Below are 15308 nucleotides of genomic sequence, written 5' to 3' on the forward strand. Positions count from 1 at the left end.
ACAAAAAACAGGGAAGAAATTTCAAAATCAACCATTTCTGCGTGTTTTGTATGTAAAAAAGTGAACTTTGAAAACTAATTTAAAATATAAATAAATGTTTCCTCGCTCTAAAATTGCTATAGTTATTATTTTGCACATATCTATCAAATTAAATAAACTGCGAGTCGAAATTCGAAATTAAATAAAGTTGAGCCGAAATCAATAACAAAAAGTTATAAAAAAAATAGTGCTACAATTGAAACAATTTTACTTCTATTGTTCAACATTAGCTGATTCCTATTTTACGATCGGTAGATGTAACGAGTTCATTATTCTTATAATAAAGTTTATAAATTGTATTTCATAATTAATTCAAAATTTACAGAAAACTTCGGTTTTCAGTTAGTCCTAATATTACTATCTGGGGGTCCAGATATCAAAATACATTATTATGTTTTGAACCTTGAATTGTGTCAAAACACAAACTAGAAAGTTGCTCGAATGGGTAACTGAATGGTTTCTGCATGTGCACGGACACTCATTTAAATCTATAGTGCCCCGTTTAGAAACCAAACTGTTTCAAAACTAAAAGTTGCATGTGTGCCCCTAGCCTAAGAAAGCAAATGAATCATAAAAATTCTGTTCTCAGATTTGTCACAGCAAAAGTCAGAACTTTTGTTTATGTATTTTGGAATTAAGGAACTCGTAGAAATATAAACTGGCCAAATTTGTTTATATTTCTGACAGTACGGAGCTCTACGAGTTCTTAGAAGTATAAACTGGCCAATTGATTATTTGTTAAATTAGGCATCACTTTTATCTGTCAGCCAATCCAATATCAAGTCCCCATGTCTTGCTCATTATTTTATTTTTTTCGTGCCTGTCGTTGAAAATGAAAAGTTAAAAGAATAAAAGTGGACAAATAAATAATATTTCATGTGCGGATTTCATTATTAAAGTTATTAAAATCATGGAAAAGAACCAAGTTTTTATCTTAACCACAATTAAAGAATCATAATTTGCAGCATTTAAACAACTAGGTACTTATGTTGTAATAATTATGGAAATGTTTACGTGTGGCTAATTTCATTTTCTTCATTCTAGAAAAACATAATAATCCCTTACAATTGTAGTTGATTAAAAGTGTTTCCTTATTTCTTCTATTGATTCTTAAAAACAATGAATCCAACTTGCAACAACGGCGGAGACAGCAACGGAGCAAATATGGGCAATAATGGAATCTCAAACGGCTCAGTGAAAAATCGAATATGCCGTGACTTTGTCCGTGGTATATGTCGCCGAAAACATTGCCGATATCCCCATGTTGTGTCACCCGATTTAGTAGTCTTTTGTCACGACTACCAGAATTCAACATGCACCAGAGTCAACTGCAAATTCTTGCACTACACTATCCAGGAACAGGAGTATTACAAGGACCATGGGGAGTTTCCACCAGAGGTCGCCGAAGATAACCAATTGCCGTGCAACGAGTACGCAATGTATGGGCGATGTCGCCACAAGGATTGTTACATGGTCGATAAAGTACAATCGACTCCATCAATGAGGGTCATGGACCGCATGGATCGCCCACCAGTATCGTCTTGGAATCATACGGAATACAGGGATGTGATGGGTCGCCAAGGGGGGCATATTAATGGCTATGGAGCTAATTGTGATGATTTTCCATCCATGAAGCGCCCAGCGAATGTTGATTCTCTCGAAAATTCAGCAGCATACAAACGTTTTAGGGAAGATATCGAGCGAATCGATATAGTGGCATTAGTTCGACGATTTGAAGAAGAACACGTTATGCTAAGGAGGCGTGTGGAAGCAAATGAAATAAAAATTGCCGAACTTCGAGCTTCAAATGAGTACTTGTTGGCCCAGAATGCACAACTGCGACTCACCAATGTTCAATGCTCGGCGGTTGTCAATCCAGTCACTATGACACAAACAACTTCACAACAACAAACCCAACTTATTGGTGGGGTTTCCATTGCGCCCGTACAAGTTCAAGCTACACCTATCGTAAGCATTGCAACTCCGCAGACACAAATTATAACATCGAGCGGTACTCCGCTTGCCATCGCTGCCAACACTTCACAGGGACAGCAGTTGGCAATATCACAACAGAATATTACATCTCTATCGAATACCAATCAGCAACTTGCCCCGACCCATGCGCAACAGATTCTAGGTACATCTCAAATAACTTTAACGCCAGCCATGGCCCAAGGGCTGACTATAAATACGTCGCAAGCTCTAGCCATGTCGAATGCATCCCAACCCATAATTTCTTACCCTATTATGACACACAGCATACTGCCACACTAAAAGAACTACTCATGCGCCCTGCAGTTAATCGCCACTAATCCACTATCAGTTTTCAATTATTTCCTCTTTAAAGATGTATCTTGAAAAACATGTCAAAGTCTTTAAAATAGTAGGCCAATGAATTTAAAACTACCTTTTAGTTAATAAAATTGTGTGTGTTGAATACACGTTCATATTACATTATTATACATACCCATAATAAACATTATGTTAATTAAACGTATACTTATTGAGAATTATATAAATAAACGCAAATAAATAAATAAAAATGTACCTTAAAATAACAAAACTTTCTAATTTAATTTTCCAGACATTTTATTATTTTTTTTAGTTTAGTGAAAATAAATTTTTAGGACTTTTAGATTAGTTAAATCAAAATATTTTACGTAATTTTATTGAATTCCAGTTAATCGAAATTAGAACAAAATTTGAGAGGATTATCAATATTGTTAAAAACATTTTTAAAGGACTTTTAGATTAGTCAAATTAAAACAAAAATGTATTCAGTAAACGTATTCTTATCTGTTATTGGTTTGAATCAAAAATGTTTATCGATGATTCTGGCTCTGTATTTTATCGCTTCTTTGTAGAATTTGTAAAGTCGCATCCAGTTCGCACCATTCAGATAATTCATAGCCTCTTCAACTTGCAGAAAGCTTATTTCAAAGTGAACATTATCTCCGTCAGCATTGGACAAGTGCCTACGGAGTGTAGGTTAGGTTAACGTGGTTACGGATTTAGAATCCACACACTTGAGCCAAAAGAAAATACCCATTGTGATACCACATGATACATGAATATAGAGAATTACTTCTTACCATTTTGAGCTTTTTATAAAGCGAAGAAGATATTTGATATCCATTTAGCTAGTTCACTGGGATTATCAAAAGAGTAGTCTCCCAGATGAAATTTGCGTCTCAGTGAAAGAGCAGAGAGGTGAGAGATTGTTTCCTCTTCTTCTTCGTCCATAGAGCTCATGCAGAAGTCATTTGAGGCTACACCAAGTCGTATTGCGTGTCTGCCTATAAGACAGTGTCCCGTAAGGACACCTAGTAGGGAGCTTATATGAAGTCTGCTTTCTCTCATGCTGATTACACAGGGTGCAAAGATCGATAACCTCGTTACGATGAGGCCTAAAGTTTAGTCTGATCAGTCCTCCTTTTATCTTAAATAAGGATCCAATGAAAGAAATGTTATATTCGCTGTCGTTTAGATTAAATACGCACTTTGAATAATATTGCCTTTCCGTTGATGAGCGAGTTTTTTCAATTCTTTCATTCTCATCAGTGACAGATATAACTTGGTAAAGCATTTTCTTCAATTGTACCGCATTCATACTCAAATTCAGGGTCAAGACACCGTCCGCATTTAACAAGTTTCAATCTTTTACAACCAGCTTTTTTGTTTGAATCACATACTCCACTATCTTTCTGGGTAGCATATGCTCCTCCATATTTAGTACTCTCACAATATTCTCGTAGTCAACAATCAGTTTATGGGTTGAACTAAACAGTGACCGAAGACCAGTTTCGAAGTAATACCTATAGTTTGGGGCGTTAAAGAATATTTTCCGCAAGAAAAAACGTAATAGGCTTTCAACTAGCTCATACTACTGTACTCCCCATACCACACCATAAAACATGACAGCTTGGGCAGTAGCATTAAACACTCTATATTTTTTAAGTCAGTCGCTATTAGCTTGTTATTATAAATTAAACACTCTATATTTTTTAAGTCAATCGCTATTAGCTTGTTATTATAAATTTTTTTCCAATGTACACATATTGCCGATTGCGCCTTCTTTAGTTTGCTTTTTAGATGCTTTTTTTAATTGAAAGTGCACTCCGTTCTTGAATAAATATAAGACTACGTCTAAAGTTTTTTCGCCATATTTCCATTGCACATCTCTCGCCGTTCTGTCAGGTCCATTCTTAAAAACCAGGAATTTTGATTCCACACTTGGCAATATTCTTACAGTTTATTGATCATCAACTGTAGAGCAGTCGGAGAATCCGCAAGAGTGACGAAGTCATCGGCATACATACACTTTGATCCGGTTGTTTGCAAACTCTACTCCTCAATTGAGATAGTCAACCAAATTATCTCAAAAAAGTGCAAATAACAAGGGGCTTGGATTACAGTCTTGTCTCACTCCATGGTTCACTTCAATCCTCTCTAATTTTTCTAGATCGTATAGTAAAGCGTTTCTATTGATAGAAGCAAAAGCTGCTTTGAAATCGACAAAAAAGGCGTAAAGTTTTATACACTTCTCAATACGATCAAGTTCTGCACGATGTATAGTTTATATTTGATTTCATCGCCAACCGATTCAGTCGCGAAAAGATTTATTAGCTTTATTTTAACCAACCGATTTAAATTAATCCTTTAGGTTTAGTTCGAATAAACTGATATTTTCGACCGAAATTAGTGCAAGAATCCTATAAAAAATATGATTTGATGGCATCACAAAAATGTATATTATGGCTTTGTTAAAATTATATCTATTTAAATAAAAGGTTATAATTACCTTCTCAAAATGTAAAGCGGATAGTTATTCTATGTATTTAAACCTATTTAAAAAATACCAATGGAGAACCGTTTAAGGTAGAAACATACATTCTGAACCAATTACTAAATTATTTTTCTTTTTTTATAAAGGCGTTTTCAAATAACAGATTGAGTTTATTTTAATATAAAGACGAACTAGATAGACATAAGACGCTAAATCAAATTGATTATTTTTAATATTATTGACATAAGCCGATTTCGCACTCTTGGGAACAGATTTCTGTTTGGATTGTAATTCACTGTTCAAGCTTATAAAACAGGAATTACACTAGTTTTTGACTATATTTTAACTATTTTGGACCGATTCCACTTAAGCTCTCTTACCCGTTGTATTATCGAACAAGTGATGATTCCAAATAAGAGTTTTAGTAAGGTTGTGGTTACGGAAGATAGAATATTTAAATTTATTATCTCAGGAAAATTGTTGAAAATTTACGTTACTTAAAAGGTTCAATTGAATGGGATGTAAGATTTACATTTTATACAGAGGAGAGACACAGCACCTTGAGCGACTAAGACTATATAAGGCGATAACAACACAAGACATTAATACAAGAGACACAGCACCTTGAGCGACTAAGACTATATAAGGCGATAACAACACAAGACATTAATACAAGACAGAAGGACAGAGGAGAAAGAACACATGACAACAGCACGCGGTAGGTTTCGAGACGGCCCCCCATCTGTCTACTAACTACGCTCACTGATGCTTGATTTCGGTTATCGATGGGAACCGAAGCGATTTTTTTTTTAAATTCATTTTTATTCATTAATTTTTAAAACTATTTTAAAGCTAGACAAAAAATTCATAAAACTAGCCTAATTAACCATAACTTACAACTAACTTACTGGTCCCATATGGACACTCTAAGTTACACAATAATACTTAAATCTAATGTCGTTCGGCCCTAAGATCTATTTTACTATAAATCAATTTTATATATTAGACAATTTAAACTAATTTCAATATCTTTTTTATTTTTACTTAAAAACTACTTAAAATAAGGTCCTTAATATAAAACTAACTTAAACTAACTTGTCTACCTATAAACTACTTAAAACTAGAACAACCACAGCAGCAAATCTAATTATCTGAAATTTTTTTTTCCTTATTCCATTTTTTTTCTTTTTCTTTTTCTTTTTTTTATTTTTTGTATGCCAACATGCCTATTCTACTTAAAACTAAACACTAAAGGCCCAACTATAATAGACTTAACCGAAAGTTAACTAATGAAAAAACTGAACGAAAAGTTATCAGAAGTTATCGTCAAAACAAAAGTAATCATAATGGATTCAAGTAACTTAAGCAACTTTGACACTTGCAAATTTGCATTTGCTTAAGCTCAAGCCATTTAAATGGTTCTTGCGTAATTGCGCGAAAGTTATCGAAATTAAATGAAATTGAGCAGAACGTCTATTATGGTTAGTGACATATAAGGCTGCGTATTGGATCGGTCCCTTAAGCTGGCTTATGTTTGGTTAAGTCTATTATAGTTGGGCCTTAAAACTATAAAACAAGCATGTTAGCCGGCCAAGGCTTTAAACCCCATTCCGACTACCCACTATCAAGTGCCGATTGAAGCTTTACCCTATCACCCGTTCGGACACAGCTCTACTGAACCGGAGGAGCTCTTCTCCGCCTTGTGCCATGACGTCCCGATTATACAGAAGTCGCCTATCCACGTTTCGTCGTCTGACGTGGTAGATTAGCGAAACTGCCAATCTATCCTGCTTCAGACCGCATCTATCTAAAAAGAGGAATGCCTCTTGTGGAATGAAGCCGCTCAAGCGTGCACTTTTAAAATACTCGTCGTTTGGATAGAACACCCCGAAAATTATATTGTTGGTCGAAGACATAGCTCTTGCAATGTGACCTCGAACGAGTTTTATCACGAAATTGTCAATTCTGTTGATTCGAGCCCCGTTGGAATAGTAATGCACGTAAGAAGATTCGGCTGTTCGACATAAACCGGTACAGCGTCGTAAGCACTGGTGCTCGAACACCCGAAATTCTCCATCTAGGAAGGGGCAACGTTGAACCAAACATGGGCGGAATCGGCTAAGGTGATTGTTGACGATCAATTTTTTGATAGTCAAATTGACTATTATTTTCATTCCGTCTGTGTAAGATGATTAAACTCAATTCGATTGAACAATTTCAGATTCAAATTGTCAAAATTCGTTGTTGCCATGGTGAAATTTTAAATTGATTCTTATAAAATATCTAAATAAAAGTTTCAAATTGGCTGATTTTGAATAAAATTCTTACTTTTCTTGCTTTTTTTCGAATGTCGTAAGCTTTGTCGGTCACAGGAATGTGTTTTTTAAAAGAAACAAAGTGAACTAAGAAAATCTTCCAGTCGTTTGTGTAAGCGTCTGGTAGCTTTATTCAAAATAAACAAATTTGTTTGAAAACGACTATCACATTTTTTTGTGATAGCTTTTTAGGTATCAATTTGACTATCACCTTCATAATCTTGTTTATTTCGTGTGTGATATTTGAATAATATTGAAATAAAAATTTTAATTATAAAGCATAGAAACGAAGGGAAAAGTTATGGTGTTATTCTAAAAATCGTGGGTAAAAGTTCCTCGACTGTACACAAACTAATAATGAAAGGTGGCATGTAGCAAATAAACCCCACCCTGTTCGTCCGAAAAAATTAAGTACTCGCGATATCCGAAGCATTATTCGGAAACTTAACCACAATCCTCGAATAAGTACACCTAAATTGGCGGAAGACATTGCAAATACGTCGGGAAAAGAAGTCCAACCAGAGGCCTTGCGAAGAGTTTTGAGATATATGGGTTTAATTGGAGAATGCCACGAAAAAACCATTAATCTGGAACGCTAATAGAGAAAAACGCCTAGAGTTCGCGAACCGGTCAATTTCGGAGGACCATAGTTTTGGAAAAAGGTACTTTCTTCTGATGAAAGTAAATTCAACGTTTTTGGATCCGATGGCAGGGGAAAAATATGGCGGAAGGTGAACAAAGCCATGGATATGAAAAATCTTATTGCTACAGTGAAGCACGGAGGAGGACATGTAATGGTTTGGTGGGCTGTAGCAGCCTGTGGTGTAGGGAGGCTAGTTTTTATTGAAGGGACTATGGATCGCTTTCAATATCTGGACATTTTGCGTATTAATTTGCACGCCTCTGTTGAAGCACTAGGGCTCGGAACCAGCTGGATCCTGCACCAAGACAACGAACCCAAACATACGGCGAATATTATTAAGGAGTGGCTGGTGTTTAGGGTCAGCAGTTTCATCCACCACCGCAATCTCCAGCTTTCAATATCATAGAGCACATCTGGGATGAACTGGAACGGAGGGTTCGCAAATTTAGGATAACAGATCAAAATTTACTGAAAACGGCTCTTGCGAATGTTTTGTCTTCATTAACCCCTGACGTCACCGAAAATTTAGTTCAGTCTATGCTCGAAGACTCAAAACTGTCCAGGACTCACAAGGTGTAGAATTTATTTAATTTTTAGTTAATTTAATTTTGATCATATATGTACATATGTAAACTTTTATGTAACATTTTTTTTCACGTTTTTTCTTTAATTTTTTCTAATAAAATGACTAATTTTGTTAAATAATTGTTTTTAAATAATAAATACTCCTTTTCAAATTAATACAATCAATGAATTTTAACTAAAAGCGGTAATTCAGCAGTTTTTAGCACTATAGTTAGACTTTTGTGACTGACTGAAGTCTAAAATTTGTTTAAATTACTGTTTTCACAAAGTTGTCTACAGTTTGATACGATTTTTTTAAAAATAGAATAAGTCCGGGTACTGACTGCCTCGTGTTGGAAATTGATAAGTGCTACAAGATTAATTCTTGTCATGAAAATTGCTTTCTCAAATTAGTCGTTCGTATTCGTCTAAAAACTGTAGGTCCCCCTATCGACGATAATATTACTCGCACACAGGAAGGGTTGAAAGTTGTAACTCACTAGGCTTTAGTCTTTAAGGGACTGTTGGGCCACCTAATTTATTTATAAGACCATTTCGGTTTCAAAACGTTAATTTCTTTGAATTGTTTTCGAAATTGTGTTTCCCAAAATGTTTAAAGATATAAAAACACAAAAGAACCAATGTATTATTTCCAAATTCAAAAACAACGACTCATATAATAAAAGGCAATCACAAATAAATAAACAATTTAACTGACAAATTTAATTGAATTTTTTAAATTAAATAGTATGCCATTTTACATTAAATAAAATAATTACTTAGTTTTAAACATTACACCCGTTGCATTTACGAAGAGTTTCCCGGAAGTTTTCCACTGCTCGTCGAGTCATTTGTGGTGTAATGGCTGCCACTTCCTGAGTGAGTGCTTCCAAAGTTGTTGGGCGATGAGTGTAGACTTGGGCCTTTAAATGTCCCCAAAGAAAAAAATCACAAGGTGATAAATCGCGGGACCTGGGTGGCCATGTAATGTCTCCTCGCAAAGAAAGATGATGTCCTGGAACCATCTGTCTCAAAATGCTTAGTAAACGCCGTGAAGTGTGTGCTGTGGGTCCATCTTGTTGGAACCAGACTTGATTATGGTTCCTAGTAAACTGGTTTAAGTTTGGTTGGAGGAGGGTCTCAATCATGTGACAGTAGCGATCCGCATTAACTGTAACTTGTTGCCCACTTTCTTTGAAAAATACGGACCTAACACAACAAATTCAGCAACAGCACACCAAACTGTCACATAAGGGCTGTGAAGTGGTCGTTGAGCCATTTCTTGAGGGTTTTCTGTTTCCTAGTATCGGAAACTTTGTTTATTTACAGTACCCGATAAATGGAAATGGACCTCCGTCAGACGAAATTAAAACAGCACCAACGGGAATGTTTTGAAGAATGTCTTCACAAACAGCTCTGCGAGTTTCAAAATCTCTCTCACTTAATTCTTGCGCGATCATCATTTTGTAGGGATGCATATGAAGATGTGTGTGTAAATTCGTCGTACACTCCTATCAGACAATCCAAGGGCAGCTGCTTGTTTAAGTGCTGAACGCCTCGGAGATTGCTGGATAGACGCACTTACACGTGCCATATTATCCCGCGTTGTTGCGGTTATAGGTCGGCCATGCATTCATTCTTTTATACGGTTTGGATTTTATGTTTAGTAATAGTAAATTAAAAGAACACAATTCTATAAATCCATATTTCTTTATTTAAATATGTATTTTATCCCCAGCTTAAAAATTATTATCTGTAAATTTAAGAGAATCGCCTTCAAACAAATTTCTTGGAAGCACAATCAAACTATCGATTAATTGGGAATTCTAAATTGCTTGGTGAAGTATTGCGATAATTTAACATATGAAAGCAAATTAAAATAAAGGCATTTATTTATATTTATAATACCAAGGATTTAGAAAAGTATCAGTTTGGACTATAGGGCTGAATAAGATTTTCAGAAAACTTTTTTATATTATCGCCACCTCGTACTTCTTTTTCCAAAAGCGGCAATTTTACAACATGGAAATCCTCATATAAATCAGCTATCTGGTCAAGGTACTTTTCTTGAATCTAAAAAAAAATTTACAAAAATTACTAACCAATTAAAGTGTAAAAGAAAACTAAGGCAAATAACCTTATATCTGGAAGCACACATCGAACATGGTTGTTGGTCCGTTTTCTTAAATAACAACTGATTGACAATGATGTTGTGAGTATCGATTCCGCATTTTGTTAGCTCTTGCACAAGTCTTTCAGTTTCATACAACGAAAGAAATTCGGCAATGCAAACGCACACAAATGTTGTTTGATCCTGCAAAATTAAAAGCAAAATATTTATGGTATTGTCAAAATATTGATCAAGTTTGTACTTACTGGATCTCTGAATTGGGCGTTGACTTGTCTAATTATGGTAAGCATTTCGTCTAGTTTCACTGTCAAAGCATCAGCACTGAAGTCTTGTAGTCCAAGTAGTGATCCGAATTGAGAAATAAATGGAGCTATTTTTAATTTTAGTCGCATAAGTTTTCCTAATCCTTTTTCAACCACCTGTAATCAAAATTTTGATAATTTTGTCTTTTTTTGTATATATTATATTTTTATTACTTGTGGAAATGAAAGCAATCGCAAAGTGTGTCCAGTTGGAGCAGTATCAAAAATGACCGCTGAGAAGTTCATTGCCTTAACCAACCTTTTTAAAAGATGTAAAACAAACATTTTTATTTATTAACTTTCCAAATAAAGAACTTAAGGTTTTTCAATCAAAAGGGATTGTATTTCTTTTATATCTCAATGTGTAAGGGGTAAGAAATGAGGTAGCGGAGTACATTAGTTTTGAATTCTAGAACATTGCAATGACGGGAAATAAATAGTGCGTAGTACGGCTCTAGGAGAAAATTCTATATTTTATAGTACGGACAAAGTTTGTCTTATGTTCCAAGGCGTAAATGAGTTGAATACTTTCACAAAAAGCTTAAGTAAGTTATACTTAAGTTTTGGACGAATATAAAAATAAATACAATAAATTAGGTGGCGCAACATCTCGTAGAGAACAAGGGAATAGTGGCTTACAATTCTCAACCATTTCTGTACGCGAGTAATGTCAGAGATCAAGGGGAACTTCAGTCCATAAGCCAAAATCGCACAGCTTATTTGTGAAAGCACTTTTCATGACCAGAATTACCCTTTGGAGGGTTTGTCAAGTTCTAGCATTTTTTTGTATAATAAGCGCACACTCAAAGGGATATACTACCCTTATTATGTAGAAACAGTGTGAGCACTAGGAAAGGGAGAGAGGGCTTGAAAGGAGATGTCGGTGCACATTGGTTTTGAATTCCTGAATATTGCAATGACTAGGAAAGACAGAGTGTGGTAGGGTATTCCACATTCGCGTAGTACGACTAAAGAACGAATCTCTGTATTTGACAGTACGACCGAAGTTGGGCTCGAGGGTACTGATGAGCATTCCTAGAAGCGCGAGTATTACGGTTAACCTTTTTAAGGGAGGAATGCAACTGGCTATTTCACTAGAGCATAAACCATTAAAATAACGGTAAAAGAGGGTGAGACAATGTTCAAGTGACGTAAATGATCTTATGATAGTAATATCACCAATCAATCTAAATGCTCTACGTTCAATACTATTCAAGAGGCTTAAGTACGTTGCAGGAGCATCAGCCCAGATATGGGAGTTATACTCAAGCTTTGGACGTATATAAGTCTTGTAAATAACAGCCAGATCAGAGGGGGAGAAAAACTTCTTGCACCGCTTTAGAAAACCCAAACATCTTGCGGCATTTTTGGCGACATCGTGTATGTGATCGTTCTACAAAAGGTGGTTGGTGATACACATACCGAGAATATCGAGATGTTCAGTCTCCTCGATGCAAGTGCCATCTATGAATAATGGCAAGGGGGGTATATAAGAGGGATGTGTTGGAGATAGAACAGAGCCCTGGGGCACACCAGTATTAATTTATGGTTTTCAGACTTGAATCCATCCAATACTACTTGTATTGAACGATCCGAAAGGTAATTACTAATCCAATGAAGCAGGGATTCATAAAAACCGAAAACACGCATTTCCGATGAGAGCCTGATGCCAAACCCTATCAAATGCTTTTGAAATATCAAGCGCAATAATCTTACTTTCTCCAAAACTATGTAAAGATTTGTACCACTGTGGTCATTAAGAAATCTTCGATCTTCGAGATATTTCTTGAGCTGATAATTAATCAGCGTTTGCATGACCTTGGAAAGAAGGGACGTAAGTGCAATCGGTCGGTAATTAGACGGTGAGAAAGATTCGCTTTTTTGGGAATAGGCTGGACAAATGGGGTTTTCATGCAGCGATGATGAACGCCTCTTCAGAACAATAGCGGGGATACCATCCGGACCAGCAGATTTATGTATGAAAGATCTTTTAGGACTTTCGCTACAGTACGAGTGCGAAAAAAGATTTGTCCCATATAATCAATAACTCACTCTAGTACAGGCGGAGTCATAACACTCACTGGCACCGTTGAATTGGTTTAGCTGGCAGAGAACTAGGCCCCAGTGACTTAAAACCTTAAAAAACACCATTGAGCTAGAAGTGTCAGTAATGAAGTGGAACTACAATTTGGCTGTTTGAGAAACACTTCTTCATGGCAAGAATTACACTTGACGCATATGTCAATCTTCGCAAGAGTCAGCACCGGGCAGGGACTGAACCCAGACAGTCAGAATGACACTATTACGCACTTACAATGGAGACATAATCCCCTTATAAAAAATACAATTAATATAACCATAATCCATACAAACCTATATTTCGAACAATAGGTACTTGATTAATGTCTTGCCAATACCGAAAAGTACTTACTTCATGACCTCCGCATAGCTCATAGCTTCATCAATACCAGGCAGAGCTCCAATAAACTCGTGCAACACACTTTTGCTCAGCTTAAGAGCATCATTCTCTCCTTCAAAATATTCATCGGGAAGTTCATTGAGACCGACGTTCGGATCAATTTCCATCGCGTACAAGTTGCTAAATCCATTAACCTAAAACAAAACACAAAATCCTTTAATACTTGTACATGTACCTAGACTAAACGAGATAGAATTTACCTTTGTTGGAACTTTCGTGAATTTTTGATCAAATGCATCCGAAATATTATGCGCTGGATCAGTTGAAATTATCAATACTGATTCCCGAACCTTCGAAAGTTGAACAGCTAGACTACAGCTAAATAATAGGAAACCATAATTTAGTTTTAATTTTAATCCATTTTTGCATAAAGTAATCTTTTTACCTGCATGTTGTTTTGCCAACACCGCCCTTTCCACCAACAAATATCCATTTCAATGATGATTGTTCGATAATATTTTTTAAACTAGGTTCCAAAGGTTCGAAGTCACCACTCATGTTTTTAGTTTTAATTTGATTCAATTAATTAACAGGAAACAAAAATAACAGAAATTAAAATTTATTTTCTTCACTTGAAAACTTAAATGCTAAAATCACACTTCCACAGACTTCAACCAATTGCAAAGCTAAAATCTGACAGAAACAGTCATGAGGAAGAAAAAAGACACCCTGTGAAAAAGATTCTGTTTGTTTTTGTAAAATGCAAAGTTCTACATTCTTGAGAGTTCTATTTGTCACTTCAGATTTGTTTGCTTACTTTAAGATGTAATCTAAATAGCCTTTTAAACCAAAACTCAAAACTGGGTTTTTGGCAAAAAGTTTTCGAAAATCCGAAAATCTTTTACACCAAATATTTACAGGTTTTCATTTGGCATTTAAATTTTTTTAACACCGGCTGTCAAATTTTGTAGTAGTGAAAAATTTGTGAGTTCGCACTTCTTTCATGTCTTATTTTTTTATTTTGTCAAATTCGGTCGAGAAAAATAAACACATTTTGCAAAATAACATTTGTATTTAAATTTATTTGAGAGTGAGGAAAATATTCAAAAGGAATGCTTTTGGATAATTGCTTATAGCATAGAGAACCTATATAATATATATGGGCTTTGAGGGAATGTAAAAAGGTTATAACACAACCGACTATTAAAAAAATACATACAAACATATACACTATACAAATGAAAAAAAAAACGTGTAGCAAAGTTAGATGCCCGATTTCGAAAGTATCTGTTGTTGTATTATACTTAATCAAAAAGATCTTTCTGACCAGAACAGAAATAGAAAAAAAAATGAATTTTACACAAACGTCTTGTTTCAAAATATAAAGTTGTTTTTTTTTTTAAGTTGGCTACGATTTTGATGAGAAATGTTCACATATTCTTTGTCAAAAAGAGCGTCCTGATGTCAAGAAACAAAAGAAATGGGCCTTCAATTTACACTTTTATTCAAACCTAAAAAAAAATCAAAACGTAGCTAAGTAGGTGGATTCAATTTTAACGGGACTTTTATATGGGTGATTAAAATCGACTTTCAATCCGCATTATCTATATATATTTATTAGTATGTATGTGAATGGCTTAGGCCCTTCTATAAGTACCACAAACACTGGTTATTGATAACTTTCATTATCAAATCCTGTTTGATTTGTTTTATGTTTTTTTTATGAAAGTTAAGACTTATTGCGTGAAAATTTTTTTACAAAAAAGTAAGAAACAATAAAAAAGAAGAACCTAAATATTTGTACAACAATTTTTTGAAATGGCCGATTATTAAGGCCACACAATAATGTTTGTATTGTTTTTCAACGTTTTGTTGGTTTTTCGAAGCACCCCGGTTCACTTGAGCGCCGTCCGTGTAGAGCACCCATTACCCTGCAACAAAAAAAAAGGAAGAGAAATCATTCGGATGGAAAGTCAATCTATGTGTTTGTATTTGGGTTTATTTATTGATTTTTATTTTTTTGGCATCAAAATTACCTTATTAATTATCATTTTCATTCATTTATTATTAAAAATTCTTAATTAATTTGATTTCTAAATTTTGTTTTGT

General features: G+C 35.0%; 2 protein-coding genes across 2 annotated transcripts; one reads left to right on the forward strand and one right to left on the reverse strand.

The window, feature by feature from the left end:
• Window positions 1-804: 804 nt before the first annotated feature.
• On the forward strand, window positions 805-2476 carry LOC129951489 (zinc finger CCCH domain-containing protein 10-like). The gene is made up of 2 exons (XM_056063657.1): window positions 805-1019; window positions 1084-2476. Exon 2 carries the CDS (start codon window positions 1159-1161, stop codon window positions 2311-2313), a length of 1155 nt encoding a protein of 384 aa, XP_055919632.1. The 5' UTR covers window positions 805-1019; window positions 1084-1158; the 3' UTR covers window positions 2314-2476.
• A 7562-nt stretch (window positions 2477-10038) lies between these two features.
• LOC129952274 (ATPase ASNA1 homolog) lies at window positions 10039-13889 on the reverse strand. The gene is made up of 7 exons (XM_056064782.1): window positions 13645-13889; window positions 13460-13577; window positions 13212-13393; window positions 10955-11039; window positions 10724-10897; window positions 10485-10661; window positions 10039-10420 (listed from the first exon to the last, which is right to left on the reverse strand). The coding sequence occupies exons 1-7, from the start codon at window positions 13755-13757 to the stop codon at window positions 10274-10276; spliced, it is 996 nt and encodes a 331-aa protein (XP_055920757.1). The 5' UTR covers window positions 13758-13889; the 3' UTR covers window positions 10039-10273.
• Window positions 13890-15308: the final 1419 nt, after the last annotated feature.

This window comes from Eupeodes corollae, chromosome 3, assembly GCF_945859685.1.
Source record: "Eupeodes corollae chromosome 3, idEupCoro1.1, whole genome shotgun sequence".
NCBI classification, from domain to species: domain Eukaryota; kingdom Metazoa; phylum Arthropoda; class Insecta; order Diptera; family Syrphidae; genus Eupeodes; species Eupeodes corollae.

Bases quoted from the DNA above. Each gene is read 5' to 3' on its own strand.
- LOC129951489 (XM_056063657.1), top strand. From the start codon at position 1,159: ATGAATCCAACTTGCAACAACGGCGGAGACAGCAACGGAGCAAATATG.
- LOC129952274 (XM_056064782.1), bottom strand. From the start codon at position 13,757: ATGAGTGGTGACTTCGAACCTTTGGAACCTAGTTTAAAAAATATTATC. The intron at 13,394-13,459 runs GTAAATTCTATC...GTTTTGTTTTAG, and splicing joins TCACGAAAGTTCCAACAAAG to GTTAATGGATTTAGCAACTT. The intron at 10,421-10,484 runs GTTATTTGCCTT...ATTTTTTTTTAG, and splicing joins TGTGTGCTTCCAGATATAAG to ATTCAAGAAAAGTACCTTGA.